General features: G+C 38.5%; 1 protein-coding gene across 4 annotated transcripts in view; it reads left to right on the top strand.

Annotated features, from left to right (window-relative positions):
* Nucleotides 1-16,258, top strand: part of INTS9 (integrator complex subunit 9) — a 113,495-nt gene that overhangs the window by 21,569 nt on the left and 75,668 nt on the right. For 3 of the 4 annotated variants that reach the window (XM_030879135.3, XM_060301311.2, XM_030879137.3), the window contains exon 2: nt 10,387-10,514. In XM_030879135.3, the coding sequence (XP_030734995.1) occupies nt 10,387-10,514 (128 nt within the window). Of the gene's footprint in view, nt 1-10,386; nt 10,515-16,258 lie in introns of those variants that run through there. The other variant, XM_060301312.2, reaches the window with a different exon arrangement.

Here is a 16,258-nt window from a genome sequence, read left to right as displayed (position 1 = left end):
GTGATGAGAACTCTTAGGATTTACTCTCTTATCAGCTTTCATATATAAGATAGAGCAGTGTTAATTATATTTATCATGTTATATATTATATTCCTAGTACTTACCTATCTTATAACTGGAAATTTGTACCTTTTGACCACCTTCATCCAATTCCTCCTCCCCCCACCCCCACCTCTGGTAACCACAGATTTGATCTCTTTTTCTATGAGTTTGTTTGTTTGTTTGTTTTGAAGTATAATTGACGTATAACTATTAGTTCCCATTACACAACATAGTGATTCAGTATTTCTATATATTTCAAAATGATCACCGTGATAAGTCTAGTACCATCTGTCACCATACAAAGATATTATATAATTATTGATTATATTCTCCACACTGTATATTTCAAACCCATGACTCATTAATTTTGCATCTGGAAGTTTGAACCTCTTAATCTCTCTTACCTATTTATTTCTATTTTTAACAAGAGTTTATTTTCCTTTCCAATTAACGTTATTTTTAAGGAGAGTTTTATAGGTTTTTAAAAGTTTTTATGTGATTTTATACTTCTCTTTTATTTTATGATATATTTAATTTTTTGCCATATGAATGGTATTCTCATTTTAATTCTTATTACTTTTACTGATCGTTCATGGCTGGCATGTAAGAACTCAATTTTTGTACATTGATTTTTTTCTATCTAGCAGTCTTGATGAACTCTCCTATTAGTTGTAATAGGTTTCCTTCAGAATGTCTTCTAATAATATCATCTGTGGACAGTGACATTTTATTTCTCCACTTCTAATCATTTTATCCTTTATTTTTCTTGTCTTATTGCATTATATATCATTTCCAGTATAGTATTAAATTTAAGCAGTCATAGTGGGTATCCTTTTGTTCTTGACGTTGAGGGAACTGTTTCTTATGCTACATCATCAACTATGATGTAGGATTTGGTTAGAACCCTTTATCAGATTAAAGAAATATTTTTCTATTTATAGTTTGGTAAGAGTTTTTGCCTTTGAATTGATGTTGAGTTTTTTAAATACATTTTTGGAATCTTTTAAGATTTGTTTTTCCCTGTATTCATTTATGTGTGAATTATGCTGATAGGTTTTCTAATGTTGTGCCAGGAAGCAAAAGCATTACATAAAAATCAATTTGCTAGACATATCCTTTTTTTTTTTTTTTTTTTTTTGCTGTACTTGGGCCTCTCACTGTCGTGGCCTCTCGCGTTGCGGAGCACAAGCTCCAGACGCGCAGGCTCAGTGGCCATGGCTCACGGGCCCAGCCGCTCCGCGGCATGTGGGATCCTCCCGGACCGGGGCACGAACCCACGTACCCTGCATCGGCAGGCGTACTCTCAACCACTGCACCACCAGGGAAGCCCCTAGACATATCTTTTTAATGTTATATTTGAATCAGAAAGAACCAAAGTCTATTCCACTGCCAGAGAGAAAAGAAAACTGAACCTCTTTTCTCTGCTCATAGGTCTCCACAGTGAATATATGTGTTGATTAAATAGAAAAAGGAGAAAAATAGGAAAAAAATGTGATGTCATTTACAACTTACTTCATTAACACTCTTACCTGTAAAAAAGTTCCTTTATGGTGTGTACAATTCTCCTGAACAAGATTAAACAGCTTTCGGCATTAACTCAACCTAAAGGTTATAGGTTACATTACAGATATTTAAAGGTAGTTTCAGCAGTAAAACTGCTTTAGAGTGAGAGAATCTTATCACCTTTTTGTTTGTTTGTTCCTTTTTTTGAATGGAAGGGAAAACTCAACAAAAGAAAATTACTGCTTATGATGGATTGCAGACATATTTAATAATTTAATCTTTGCTTTACCTTATATTAGCCAGCTAATTAATTTTCTTTGTTCACTAGCTTATAAATTCAGTCTATATTCTTATCAACTCAAAGTATGGCCTTTTAGAGCACATCATCTCTGCAAATTTTTCTTAGTCTCTGACAATTCCTTTCTCTCTGTAGCATAGCATGCTGTGGTGGTGAAGTGAACTCTCTCTGGATCTCATTCGCCTGGGTTCAAGTCCTGGCACAGCCTTTACAGCTTTGGGACCTCATAATTTCTGTGCTTCATTTTTTTCCTCTGTAAAATGGGAATATAGTTCCTACCTCATAGCATTCCTGGGAGGATTAAAGGAATTAAATGTAAAGTTCTTGCAGAGTGCCTGACATTTAATAAATACCATATCATAATAACTATGTATATTATAATTATTTTAAATAAGACTAGGAAAGAGAAGAACATATGTGATGTTTTAGTCCATGGTTCTTTCTGCAAAAGACAGACTTAAATATTTCTCAAAGGCAACTCACTAAAATTAAATTTGCCATATGATGAAATTGCCAAATTTACCAAATGTACTAACTTGCCAAATTCTTTATTTTTTATTTTTTTATGAGATATAGTTGATTTGCCAAATTCTTGTGTTGTTGTTTTGTTTTGTGTTTTGTGGTTGTGGTGGGTTTTTCCCTGAAGTTTACAGTAATTCATACTGCTTTTGAAGATTTCTGTGAGGCTGGATTGGCTGGTTGTCATTTTGTGTTCATAGCAGCTTTTTAAGTGTTAGATTTGCTGAAATCTGAGGTCATAATATGAGTCTTCTTAGTAATCGTTGTAATATTCAGAAACACATTTCAAAATCAGTAACCAGAAACCCCCAAGAGCTACGTATGAAAGGAGTATTAGAAAAATACCATTTGCTTGCTTAAGAGGTCAATAAGGAAGATTGTCTGTGCAAGGAGCTTGTGCCGGTGCTTTGAGAGTATGAAAGTCTGATTTGTATGCTCCCCTATAAGTACAAATATTCAAGCTGAGAAATCAACTTAAAGATTGATCTCAAGATACTTCTTGGGGACCTGCCTCAACCTGTTCTACATAGAATTCCCACAGATGTAGCCCACCAAAGATGGACTCACCATCCAGAATTTTAAAACAACAGTAATGAAAGCCACCATGAGTTAGAATCAGCAAACATAACAAGACTCCCAAGAACTTCAGACAATTGTACAATCTGATGGAGATTCTAAAATTAAAATGTTAAAATGATCAAAGACATATACGAAGATATCAAACCTATGAAAAGAGCAAGATGCTGTTTTTTAAAGAGAACTTCTAGAAATGAAAAGCAGTCATTGAAAAGTTGAGTTAAATAGCAGACTTGACACCAATAAGAAAGAATTAGCAAATTAAGATAGAGCTGAGGAAAGTATCCAGAATGCACTGTACAGGACTATAAAAGCAAAATATGAAAGGATAATTTAGTTACAGAGACAGAGAGTAAAATGAAACATTACAATGAGTATTTAATAGGCATTCCACTAGTAGAAACTAGGAAGAATGGAGGAGAAATCATATTCAAGATGATACTGAGTGACAGTGTTTTTCACAGTTGTCAAAGATGAGTCTTTATATGTTAAAAGTATAATCCCCCCCAAAAAAAGAAAATCATGCCAATGTACATCTTAATGAAAGATCAAAACATCAATGGCAAATAGATTTTAATAGCAACCTATAAGGGATTACCAGTTAGACTGGCAGCAGATTTCTCATCAGCTATGATAGATGCCAGAAGACAGTTGGATTAGTATTTTTACCGTTCTAAGGTAACTTGCTACCCTATAATTCCACCACCATCACTGTTGAGGAGTAAATTCAAAATTAAGAAATTTCCAGACTAATAATGACTAAGAGTTTACATTTTGAACACCATTTAAAGGAAGTAGACTAAAGGATGTATTTCAGGAAAAAGGGAATTGAACCCAAGAAATGGGATACAGGAAGGATTGGTGAACAAGTAAATTGGTTAAAATGATAGTAAATAATCATTAACTGTGAAAAATAATGTAAAATAATTCATTGACTCTACAGTACTATTGTTAGGACATATCTTTCTTTTATTTACATAGCACTGAGGGAAAAAGCAACACTGAGAATTGAACCATGACAAGTTGCTTTAATGATGGTGTTGATCAGTACATGAATCTGTTACACAAACTTCTCTTTCTGGGCTTCCCTGGTGGCACAGTGGTTGAGAGTCCGCCTGCCAATGCAGGGGACACAGGTTCAGGGGACACAGGTTCGTGCCCCTGTCCGGGAAGATCCCACATGCCGCGGAGCGGCTGGGCCCGTGAGTCATGGCCGCTGAGCCTGTGTGTCCGGAGCCTGTGCTCCGCAACAGGAGAGGCCACAATAGTGAGAGGCCCGCTTACCGCAAAAAAAAAAAAAAAAAAAAAATTCTCTTTCCTTTTAAATTTCTTTTATCCACTCCAAGGAATTTGGCAGTTGCCTTCATGTGCATTGCTTCAAATGTGATAGGGAATCCTTTTGTACATATCTTGGTTACGGACCATAGCAAAGTTTCATCTATTTGTAAATAGCTTCCATAGTAGAAAAAAATCAACAACAACTAAAATTCAAGAACTCAAGAAATAACAGGATAACAATATTATTGAGAAATACAGAGGTAACTAGAAGAAATAACTGTAAGAGTCAAAAGTAGTTGCCTCTCAAATTGGTGATTCATTTTTAACTGTGTGTGTATATGTGTAAAATTTCATTTAAAAAAACAGAAGACTGGGCTTCCCTGGTGGCGCAGTGGTTGAGAGTCCGCCTGCCGATGCAGGGGACACGGGTTCGTGCCCCAGTCCAGGAAGATCCCACATGCCGCGGAGCGGCTGGGCCTGTGAGCCATGGCCGCTGAGCCTGCAGGTCCGGAGCCTGTGCTCCGCAACGGGAGAGGCCACAACAGTGAGAGGCCCACGTACCGCAAAAAAAAAAAAGAAGACTGTTGACTGAAGGAAAAATTGGTACAGCTATATTATTTAGAAATAAATCTAGAAATAGATTTTAAGACAAAGAGCATTACATAATGGTAAACCATGCACTAGTATTAATCCTAACCATTATGTACCTAGCAATATAGCCTCAAGGTGTATAAAGCAAAATATGACAGAATTACAAGAAGAAATTGCCAGTTTCTTCTCTCCTAAGACTCAAAGTAGGTAAGGATATAGGAGATTTAGATAAAATAATAAACTTAATCTGCTCTATGTACAACAATTAGATTATATATTTCCAATTTTCATGCACACTGGATCATTTGTAAAAATCAGCTATTCACAGTGTACAGACTTACAAAGCAAGTTTCAGTAAATATCAAAAAAGTATTATAAAATCTGTTCCCTGCCCACAAGAAAATTAGAAATCAGTAACCAAAAGATAACCATTTCCACCTTTATATTTGGAAGTTAAACCAAACACACACACACACAACACACAGTTCTTTTGTAGCTCAAAGTAGAAATCACAATAGAAATTTCATTGTATTTAGAAATGGGTAAATTGAAAACACAATGTAAACTTGTAAAATATATCCAGAGCATCACTTACAGGGCTATCTGTAACCTGAATGCATATTTTAATCAGCTACACATCTAACTGCAGAAATTTAAAAAGCATAACAGATAAAACTTGAAGTAGAACAATAAAACTCAGCAGAAATTAAATAGAAATTGAAAAGCAAACATATTTATGTTAATGATAATTGACTTGTTGGTTATGAGCTAAAGGAATACAACATTTTAAACTGTAAAGGAAGAAAAAATAAAATTAATAAAAGAGAAAGCAGTGCATTGCACCTGACTCAGAGAAATGTTATTGTATAGTAAAAATGGCAGCATTCACTAAATATATAGATTAAATGTAGCTTCTATTTACATCCTTAGAAAAACTTTTTTTTAGAATTGAAGTCTAGTCATTCTAGCTTATTTTCAAATACTACAAAGTAAAAACTTTACAGCATTGAGGTGAAAACGAAAAACAAAAAACCAGTGGACAGAATAGAGATTTCAGAAATATATTCAAACTACTAAAGGACTCAGGTGTTGAAAACCAAGGATAAGTTAAAGGCGAAAGGAGTTGCCTTTAATGAATTCTGCAAGGACATTTAGGAAAATGGACTCATGTTTTTGTCCCAGTTGTATGTAAGAGATCATTTTAGGACTATTTATGAAAACAGTATTTTCAGAGATCGGATTGGTTTGTCAACATAATAGCTATTCCTCAGAAGTGTGTCAGTATCAAAAGGAAAGCAACAGGGCTTCCCTAGTGGCGCAGTGGTTCAGAATCTGCCTGCCAATGCAGGGGACACAGGTTCAAGCCCTGGTCTGGGAAGATCCCCACATGCCGTGGAGCAACTGGGCCCGTGAGCCACAGTTACTAAGCCTGCGCGTCTGGAGCCTGTGCTCCGCAACAACAGAGGCCGCGATAGTGAGAGGCCTGCGTACCACGATGAAGAGTGGCCCCCGCTTGCCGCAACTAGAGAAAGCCCATGCACAGAAACGAAGACCCAACACAGCCATAAATAAATAAATAAATACATTTTTTTAAAAAAAGGAAAGCAACAAAGAGAAAGGCAGAATATGGATAGTTGTTAAATCTGAGTAATGGGAGTTTACTGTACTAATTTTGCTTACCTGTATGTTTGAAATTTTCCATAATAAAACTTATTTAAATGAAAGTAAGAGAATGAGAAATATATGTACTAAGTATAACTGATAAAAATTTTTACCCAAAAAATATAAACAATGCTTATATATGTTAAGCATATATAAGTTCTGAAACCAGATTTATTCAGTGGTAAAAAGAAATCAGCAGGCACATGAGGAAATATAGATAATAAATTATTACACAGAAAAATCTGCTTTGTTATTAAGTAGAAATAAAATTAACATGAAAGCACTGCTGTGTGCTTATTAAGCTAGAAAAAATAAAAAGTGTAAAACCTTATGTTGGCTACAATATTCGCTTCTGTACTCAGTAGTAACTGTATCTTCCTGGAGGGAAAACTAGCAATAGAAAAATATTTGTAAAATTATTCATTCCCTTTACCTAGTCTTATGGGATACACAGATGTCTAAAACATTAGTGAATGCCACACAGAATAGAATTTCTTCTCTAAAATCCTGTAAACTTAGGTGCCCCCCCCAAAAAAAAATATTTAGGTGACCTCTTCAGCCTCTTAATGATTTTATAACTATAGCAACCATGAGCACATACTGTGTGTCAGGTTCTGTATCTATTCATTTAGTCCTCACAACTTTAGGAGGGTAGCTTCTGTTACTGCATCCTGCAGATAAGGAAGCTTAATCTTGGCGAAGTTAAGTAACTTTCCCCAAATCACACGGTAGTGAGCACAACCAAGATTTGAGCCTAGGCAGTCTTACTTCAAACTCCCTGCTTTAAATCATTGCTTCAAACTGCCTCTCAAAATTAATTCATTTATCAAGTAGTTGATTTCCTGTTTAGGGCCATTTAATTGCTCCTAGATAGCTGCTACTAACATGTACTAACATTATAGAGGCATTTTGGTGTAGATTCTAGATGGTTTTGACCATAATGCTGATGGGAATAAGCAGTGAAACAGATCTTCTGCTATATTCCTGATGACATTGTAAATAGGCACAGCCTTTTTTGGAAAGCATTTTGGCAGCATATTTCAAAAGCCATAAAATGCTCATATTTTTTGACCTAGTTAATGCCACTTCTGGGAATCCTCTGAAGAAACAGTCCAATATGGAAAAAGCCTTGAGCACTAAAGTTATCACCACAGCCATGTTTGTAATAAAGCAACTGAAAGCAGCCCTAAATGTTCAACAGTAAGAGAATAATTAAACAAGTGATGGTATATTTACTTAGGCAGCCAATAAAATGAAGTGATATGCAACATAGACAAAACACAGCCATGAATCTTAAAAGCAGCATACAGAGCAATAGGTGCACCAAAATTATAGCTTTTACAAATATGAAAAAAGACAGGGACTGTAGAAATGCTGTGGGTAATATTTTTCTTTCTGGTATTTTTCAAATTTTCTGTCATATTTATTTCTAATTGCAAAATTAAAATCACATGATTACTTAATGTTTTTGTGTATTAGTCCCTACCTCTCGCTAGATTATAATCTGCTTGGTGACTGTAGGCAGCATATTAGAAACGTGCAAAGAGTACCACTGGAGCCAGGGAAACTTCGGGAACCTTGCCAGGTGCCTCATTTACTGGTGACAGTTACTCTGTGTCTCAGCAGACTGAGTTGACCCACAAAGTGAGCAGTGCACTTTGGGAAGCACAAGTGGGATCTGTGGAGTCAGGAGACCTTGCTGTGTGTCTTTGGCTCTCTCTTCTCAGACAAGCCCTTCAAACTGTGTAAAACTCAATTTCCTGATCCATAAAATTGGAGCTAGTGAGATCAAGGTCTGGCGCTCTTTCAGTAGATGCTCTGAAAATGTTTCTCCCATTCAGTTATGGCCCTTATAAAGTGTTCCTCACCTTTCTTTATCCTTGGACGATAAGAGCAAATGTAAAGTCTGTTGGCTAACTTCCTTTGCCTGAAATCTTTTGAGCAGAAGCTTTTACATGTCCATCTTCTGTCTTCTGCTGCAACTTGTTATCCATGATTTAAAGATGAAGATAAAAAAGATTTTGTCATTCAGTGTGACTGGATAAATTTTCAGTTTTGTTTTAATCATATTTTATTTTCTGATTATAAAAGTATGGTAAATGCTCATTGTCAAATGTTTGGAAAATGCAGAAAACTGAAAGGAGAAAATTACACCATAATCTTTAAACCCAGAAATAACCATTATATACATTTCATTTATTTTCTTTTTAGGTTTTTCTGAGTATCTGATTTTTTTCTTTATAAAGGGGAAATGTAGGTTAAAGTCCTCTATCATGTTTGGGGCAGGTTTAACAGGGTGCTTTGTGTTCATTTTGAGATAGTTTTTCTTTAACAAATACGTAATTCTTAGATAGGGATAAAGACCAAGCTAGCAATAGGGAACCAGATGGAGAAGGGTGGGGTAGGAATAGCTCTACTTTGATTAGTAGGAAAATTTTTCCCGTAGTTCTGATACCTATCAAAGAATGAACTTAGGTAAAGAATAATTACCCAAATCATGCTTTCTGAACTTTTTAGTATTTTTTTTGTTACTGTTTTCATTGTAAGTAACCATGTACCCTTTCAGGCCATGAGTTGTGAATTATGGATTGGGAAATATAATTATCTTTCACAAACTTGGAATAAAGAAGCTCGCAAGGGACTTCCCTGGCAGTCCAGTGGGTAGGGCTCTGTGCTTCCAGTGAGGGGCTATGAGTTCGATCCCTGCTCGGGGAACTAAGATCCCACAAGCCATGCAGTGCGGCCAAAAAAGAAGGTTACAAAATACTCACAATTTCTTGGCTCCTGACCTTTTAGAACCTGCAGTTTTAAAAACTCATCAGTTCCTGTAATGTCTTCTGGAGAAAACTAGGAAATTTATCGAGTGACAGAACCAACGAGCAACGAAGACTTGGCGTGCGCTGCGGTGGCCGTGTGGGGGCAAGCACTGATGTCACGCTACCCTGACTTGTGCTTAAATCCGAAAGAATGTGTCTGTCAGGAGATGGGAACCATTGACCCCTCCATCTTCTGGGCTTTGCTGTTCAAGGGAGGCTTCTACGGAATGAAGAAGAGAGAAGTGGGAGAAAAGGTCTTTTCTCTCTTCTTTCATTCACTGTCTTCAGAACAGCAGTCGAATTATGAAAGGTGACACAGGGTCCATCCCATGTAAATAATTTTCAGTGTGGCGTATCTGTCATCCCCACTCCATTGAGGAGGACCTGAGGGATGTTTGAGGTCAGTGTGCTGGTTTGCTTCATCACTCCCCTTTGAATACGCCTTTGTGGCTTGTGCCCCTTTGACTTCTGAGGACTGCGGCCACAGGCAAGAGGCTCTTGATTGGTTGGAAATGGGTGTCCCTCACTCCTGCCTAGTGTCTGCACGTCAGGGAAGTCACTTGTCCTTTGGAGTCATTTCTTCTGACAAGGCTGAGCCATCACCCCCTTACTGATGCTTGTTTGTTAACCCTTCCCAAGCATTTCCTCTTGGAGGAAAGTCACCCGACTTATTTACAGAGGAGCAAACCTAACCTGTAGCACAGTTTGAGGTTCCAGCTTAGAATTTTAGTGACTTTACACAGTACTTAGGTCTGACAGGATAGTGAGAATTTGCAAGTGTCATGTGAGAGTGGAGCAGAAAACTACAGCCAGGAAACCTTCTGTTTAGAATGACCTTGGCCCCTCCAAAACTCTACTTGCCTGAGATGTAAGTTGGTACCCCGTGAAGAACTGGGTATGATCTGAGATTTTTGAGGATGCTGAGTGCTAGGGGAAGTGGTATCCAGCACTGTAAAAGGGAGGAAGCCATATAGAAAGTTAGCTGAATTTACACAGTGCTCTAATGAGAGAAGATGATCAGCTTTATTTAATTCACTTTATTTTTTAGGCTTTTTCTGTAATTGATTATTGACAAAAGTGATTTGTTTGTTTGTTTTTCAGTATTGCCTGTCAGGGCACCCAACCTTACCATGCAATGTGCTCAAATTCAAATCAACCACCATTATGCTGGACTGTGGACTGGACATGACTTCCACCCTCAATTTCCTTCCTTTGCCACTTGTTCAAAGGTATGTGCTGATGCATCCGAGACAAAATGAGCTTTGGTTTGCTGAAAAACGGTACACAATAGCATCAAGATGACCACTACCTTGTGTGTTGTCCTAAGTTTACTTTGTTCCCTTAAAAATGTTCTTCATCAAAATAATTTCCTTTGGCTGGGTTGATGGAAAGTGTTGTATTGATTTATTGATTGACTTCTTTATTATAACTTCTTCTGAGCTTCTGTTAAATGTTCCTGCAACTACTCAGTGCAAGTGAGGTCATATATATTTCATCTTTCTTGCTAATTCATGTAGGAGTTGATAAATGGTCAACTGATGAGCCCCACGAATTGAATTTTAGAATCATTTAACTACCTTTGCAGGGACTCGACATCATAGAGCCTGACATTTCTTTTTGATAGGTATCTATGCATTATTTTCATACTAGTCAGCTGTAGATATCATAGAATCTTACATGAAGCCGAAGTCCATGTCTTAAAGTAGACAGATTACCCCAGGCCTACAGGCAGCACTGTCTACTCTTACTAAGACCTTGTCTAGGAGATTGGTTTTCCAGCTTGCTGTTATTTAGAAGCAGCACTTCATAAAAGGAGTGGGTAACTTTTAGAAGCAGATATACTTCCAGCAGCAAAAAGTGATACCGCATGAAGGAGGGGAGACAGAAAAGCTATCTAAAGCAGATTTAAGAGCTTAAAAGCATAACGAGCTAGTTAAACCATCTAACGTATCTCATTCACTGCTGAAGACTTCACTGTGTGCAATGATTATTCATAATGATAACCCTGTGAGCCATCTAGGAAAAGTAGAATTAAAAATCAACGATTGGGACTTCCCTGGCGGCGCAGTGGTTGAGAGTCCGCCTGCCAATGCAGGGGACATGGGTTCGTGTCCCGGTCCGGGAGGATCCCACATGCCGCGGAGCGGCTAGGCCCGTGATCTGTGGCCGCTGAGCCTGTGCGTCTGGAGCCTGTGCTCCGCAAAGAAAAAAAAAAAAAAATCAACGATTGACTTTTTTCTAAGATAAGGGATACAGTAAGATGATGGGGACAAGGTCAGAGTTAATTCCAGATTACATTTTATGCATAGCTGATAAAATTCAGTTATAATCACATCCAGCACTTAGAAATACTTTTACCATCCATAGATATTATCCAGAAGGGGAAAAAAATGTATTTATAGTTGATTTAGGAACTGTAGGTGTCATATATATTTCTCAACAAAAATGACTGCATGTTTTTTATTAAAATAGCCTGATATCATTGTCTGTTTCCTTCCAAAGCTTAAAATGTTCATTCACTCGGTGTTAAGAATCTGCAGTGTCCTAGACCAGGGGATACAGACATGAACAAGACAACTTTTCTTTCCTCATGGAATTCATAGTCTGTCAGAGGAGAAAGAATTACACAGTTGAAGATTTAATTATACTTGTGGTACAAAAAATAGCTATATACTTGTGATAATTACTAAAGAAAATAAAATACAGGGTATGCTGAGGGTTCCCAAATGGGGGCCTACATGCTCTGCAGGGTCATGAATCATCTAGGTGTTCAAAACCTGAGTTGGGCACACAGTCCTAGCTACATGTTTTCCCTTTCCTGTTCATTCCTGTCTTTACCTAATTCTGTATTCTCAAGTGAATACAGAATCCACTTCTACTCTCTCTTCCCCTTGTCATTGTTTTTCTCTCAGAGGGAGGTTATACTAATGGGATGATTAACAGCCCATGGCAGTTCCTTACAAAAAATGTCTTCATTTGCTCAGGCCAGAAACCTTGGAGGTCCACTTGGCTAAAATAGTATCCCCAGTCCCTCTCTGTCCCCTCATCCTGCTTTATTTGTCTTCAGAGCACTTCGCATTACATCATATATACATACTTGGTTTATATATTGTCTTTCTTCTCCACTAAAAGGTAAGTTTTATAAGGGCAGAGATTTTGTTTGCTCTCCACTGTATTCCCAGTGCCTAAAAGAGTTCTTGGCATGCAGTAGCTGCTCCGTAAATATTTGTCATAGGAATGAATCCCTTTGTCTTCTCTGGATTTCAACCCTTCTCTCCTTCTGCATCATTTCGCTATTGTAATCTTTCCTTTATCTTGAATCTTTCCATCTTGACTCAGTCCTTCCCATTTAATTATGCTGTCACTTCTAACTTAAAATGTAAAAATAAATAAATCTTTTTAACCTTCTCTCAACCCCACTTTCCCCTTCAGCATTCCTAACTCCTTCCCAGTCTGCTTTGCCCACACCAGCCACCAGAACATCTTTCAGTAAATCACGAATGACTTCCACGTCATTAGCTATAATACGCATTTGTCATCCTCACCCTCAGCCACTCAGCATCACTCTCCTCCATGATAATACAGTCCTGGTTTTCGTTACTTCTCTGAATCTTTCTCTTCTATCTACGTTGGAGATTCATTTTCCTCTAACTGGTCATCACACATGAGAATTCTTTAGTATTCAGTGCTTGGCCACAGAGGCTCTACCAAGGGAATTTAATAAATGTTCAGAGGGACTTCCCTGGTGGCGCATTGGTTAAGAATCCTCCTGCCAAGGCAGGGACACGGGTTCAAGCCCTGGTCCGGAAAGATCCCACGTGCTGTGGGGCAACTAAGCCCGTGTGCCACAATTACTGAAGCCCTCGTGCCTAGAGCCCGTGCTCCGCAACAAGAGAAGCCACCGCAATGAGAAGCATGCACACCACAACGAAGAGTAGCCCCCGCTCGCCGCAAGTAGGGAAAGCCCACGTGCAGCAGCAAAGACCCAACACAGCCCAAAATAAATAAATTTTAAAAAATAAAATAAAAGATAAATGCTCAGGGCCTCGATAACCATCCAGACAGTAACTTACAAATGTGTATTTTTCGTTAAGTTCCACATGTGAGTTCCACATTCATAATCATAAATCCAAAATGCCTACTCGGTTTCTCTCCTCAGATGTGCCTTTGAAAGCACTTCAGAACTCACCATACCCCAAACTGAGTTTATGATTAGACTTGGTCCAGAAGAGGAGAGTACACCCTCCCAGACCTGGTTTCCCCCCATGCTGCCCTATCTTAGGGAATGGCACCCTGTTATAAAAGCCAGAGAGCTGGGAGTTCACTTAGATGCCCCCTTCCTCACTTCCCACATCCAACCTTTCATTAAGCATTGTCATTTTTACCTTCTAGATAGCTCTAGAATCCAGTTACTTCTCTTAAGTGCTACTGTGGTAGTCATCATCCTCTTTTACAGGCATTACTGGTAAAGCTTCCTAACCAGCTTCTTCAATTCTGTTCTTGCCCCTGTCTGAATCCAGAGTCTTCTTTTTGTGTAACTTTTTATTTTGAAATTGCTTCAGATTTACAGAAAAGTTGCAAGAATAGTTACAGACAATTCCCAGTTACTCTTACCAGTTACTAACATTTTATCACATTTGCTTTATCACTGCCTCTTTATGTTACATACGCATGTAGTTTTTTCTGACCCATTTGAAAGATAGACACCGTGCTCCTTTGCCACCTAAATACTTACGTGCCAGTCTTATAAGAAGAAGGACATTCTCTTACATAACCACAGTACAATAAAGAAAATCAGTTAACTTAACGTCGATACTATACAAGTATCTGAGCTGTGTACCTTATGTACATTTCCCAAGTTATACCAGTTCATATTTCACTGTAGTGCCTTTTATAGCAAAAAAGAAAAATAACTTACTGGTCTAGGATCCAATCCAGATCACACATTGCATTTGGTTACGTCTTTAATCTCCTTTAATCTGGAAGAGTTTCAGTCTCTATGTCTTTCACGACCTTGCCATTTTTAGGAGTGCAGGCCAATTATTTTATATAACATCTTTCAATATGGGTTTGTCTCACGTTTCCTCATAATTAGGTTGGGGTTACTATTTTCGGTAGGAATACCACACAAATGATGGTACGTGTTATCAGAAGGCACTTGATGTCAATTTTCTCCAAAATCACCTTTTAGAAATACAGATCTAATCTCGTCTTTCACCTGTTTAAGACCTTTCAGTGGTTTTTCCTTTGCTTTTAAATTTATTTATTTATTATTTTTGGCTGCGTTGGGTCTTCGTTGCTGTGTGCGGGCTTTCTCTAGTTGCGGCGAGCAGGGGCTACTCTTCTTTGCAGTGCGCGGGCTTCTCATTGCGGTGGCTTCTCTTGTTGCAGAGCACGGGCTCTAGGCGGGTGGGCTTCAGTAGTTGTGGCACACAGGCTTAGTTGCTCCGCGGCATATGGGATCTTCCCAGACCAGGGCTCAAACCCGTGTTCCCTGCATTGGCAGGCAGATTCTTAACCACTGTGCCACCAGGGAAGTCCCTTCCATTGCTGTTAGGATAAATACCAAGTCAGTCTTGGTACATTAGGCTTTATGCCTCTCTTCTAGTATCTTGCTCTTTTCTTTTCTTTCAGTTTCAAAGAAGTCTTATCTCCTGCCTGGGAGCAGTCACACAGATTGTTCCTTCAGCCAGGAAGGCTCTTCACCCCTCCCTGAACCCACCTTCCCTTAGTCTATTTAGCAGGAGCTCCTCTCTCAGATCATTTATGACTCCAGTTTCTATATGGGAAGGACAGAGAGAAGGCATTTTAGTTGGTTGAGGGGGAGGGTATATATAGGACCCTCCTTGAAATTTCATTTGGATAACCTTTTTTTTTTTTTAAGATATCCATGCCAAAGCCTGGTGAGAATGGTTGGAGGAAAGTCCTGGGCCTTGTAGCTGTCTTCTTTCTTTATTCCCTCCAGACCTTGCCCCTTGACACAGTTTCCCCTTGACTCTGCTACCATCCAGATGTCAGCTCGTTCTTCAGAGACTCAAGAAGAACTGCTGCCTTGATGCTGCCTAGACGAGTCCCTTGTTAGGAGACTTTGTGGTGCCTTGTGCGCTGTGTGCTGCCTCATCATTCATAACAGCTTGTTCTCTGTGTGATTACTTGATCTGTCTGTCTTCCCTAACCCCTCAGGAGGACAGGCGCGTTTTGCTCATGGTCGTATCACCAGCAGCTGAGTGCTCGACACATAAATCAAGATTCATTAATGAATGAGTGAAGATGAATACCTTATCCTCCTTCAGTACTTCACCAAATGATGAGGTTGTTTCCTGTCCCTCTTTCTGGAAAATCGCCCTCTGTCTTCACCTCGTAACTCCTGTTCCCTCTCAGATTTTGTAATCATTAGGAACAAAGTAATAAATCTCTTCCTCTTTGGTAGCTTAAAGTTTGCTAACTCTTCATGGTTTGGTCATTAACTTGTTGGTCCCCAGTAACAAAATATTTTCATCTCTGTAGTCAGCATCCATTTGCCATCTGATGACGCATTTGTGTGCCCCTTTATCATTGGCACTGTTGTTTTAACATGGTCTTGCTCTCCTTTGAGCATTCAGTACCATCTACTAGCAATTTCTTAAATCCAGAATAACTACAGATACTTCATAGAAGGCTTTGACGTTATAAAAAAATGTTTAGCAAGAGTTGAAACCACAATACCTGAAATTTTTACTTAAAAAAAATTTCTTTTTATAAGCAGTGTACCATTTCTTCTTTTGTTTTTTAATTTTGCTGCACCAGGTCTTAGTTGTAGCACGCGGGATCTTTTTTTTTTCAGTTTTAGCATGCAGGCTGTTAGTTGCAGCATGCGGGATCTAGTTCCCTGACCAGGGATCAAACCTGGGCCCCCTACATTGGGAGTGCAGAGTCTTAACCACTGGACCACCAGGGAAGTCCCATAAGCAGTGTACCATTTCTAATCACTTGA

Source organism: Globicephala melas, chromosome 6 (assembly GCF_963455315.2).
Source record: "Globicephala melas chromosome 6, mGloMel1.2, whole genome shotgun sequence".
Classification (NCBI taxonomy): Eukaryota; Metazoa; Chordata; class Mammalia; order Artiodactyla; family Delphinidae; genus Globicephala; species Globicephala melas.
This window is presented reverse-complemented; position numbering and strand designations above follow the sequence as displayed.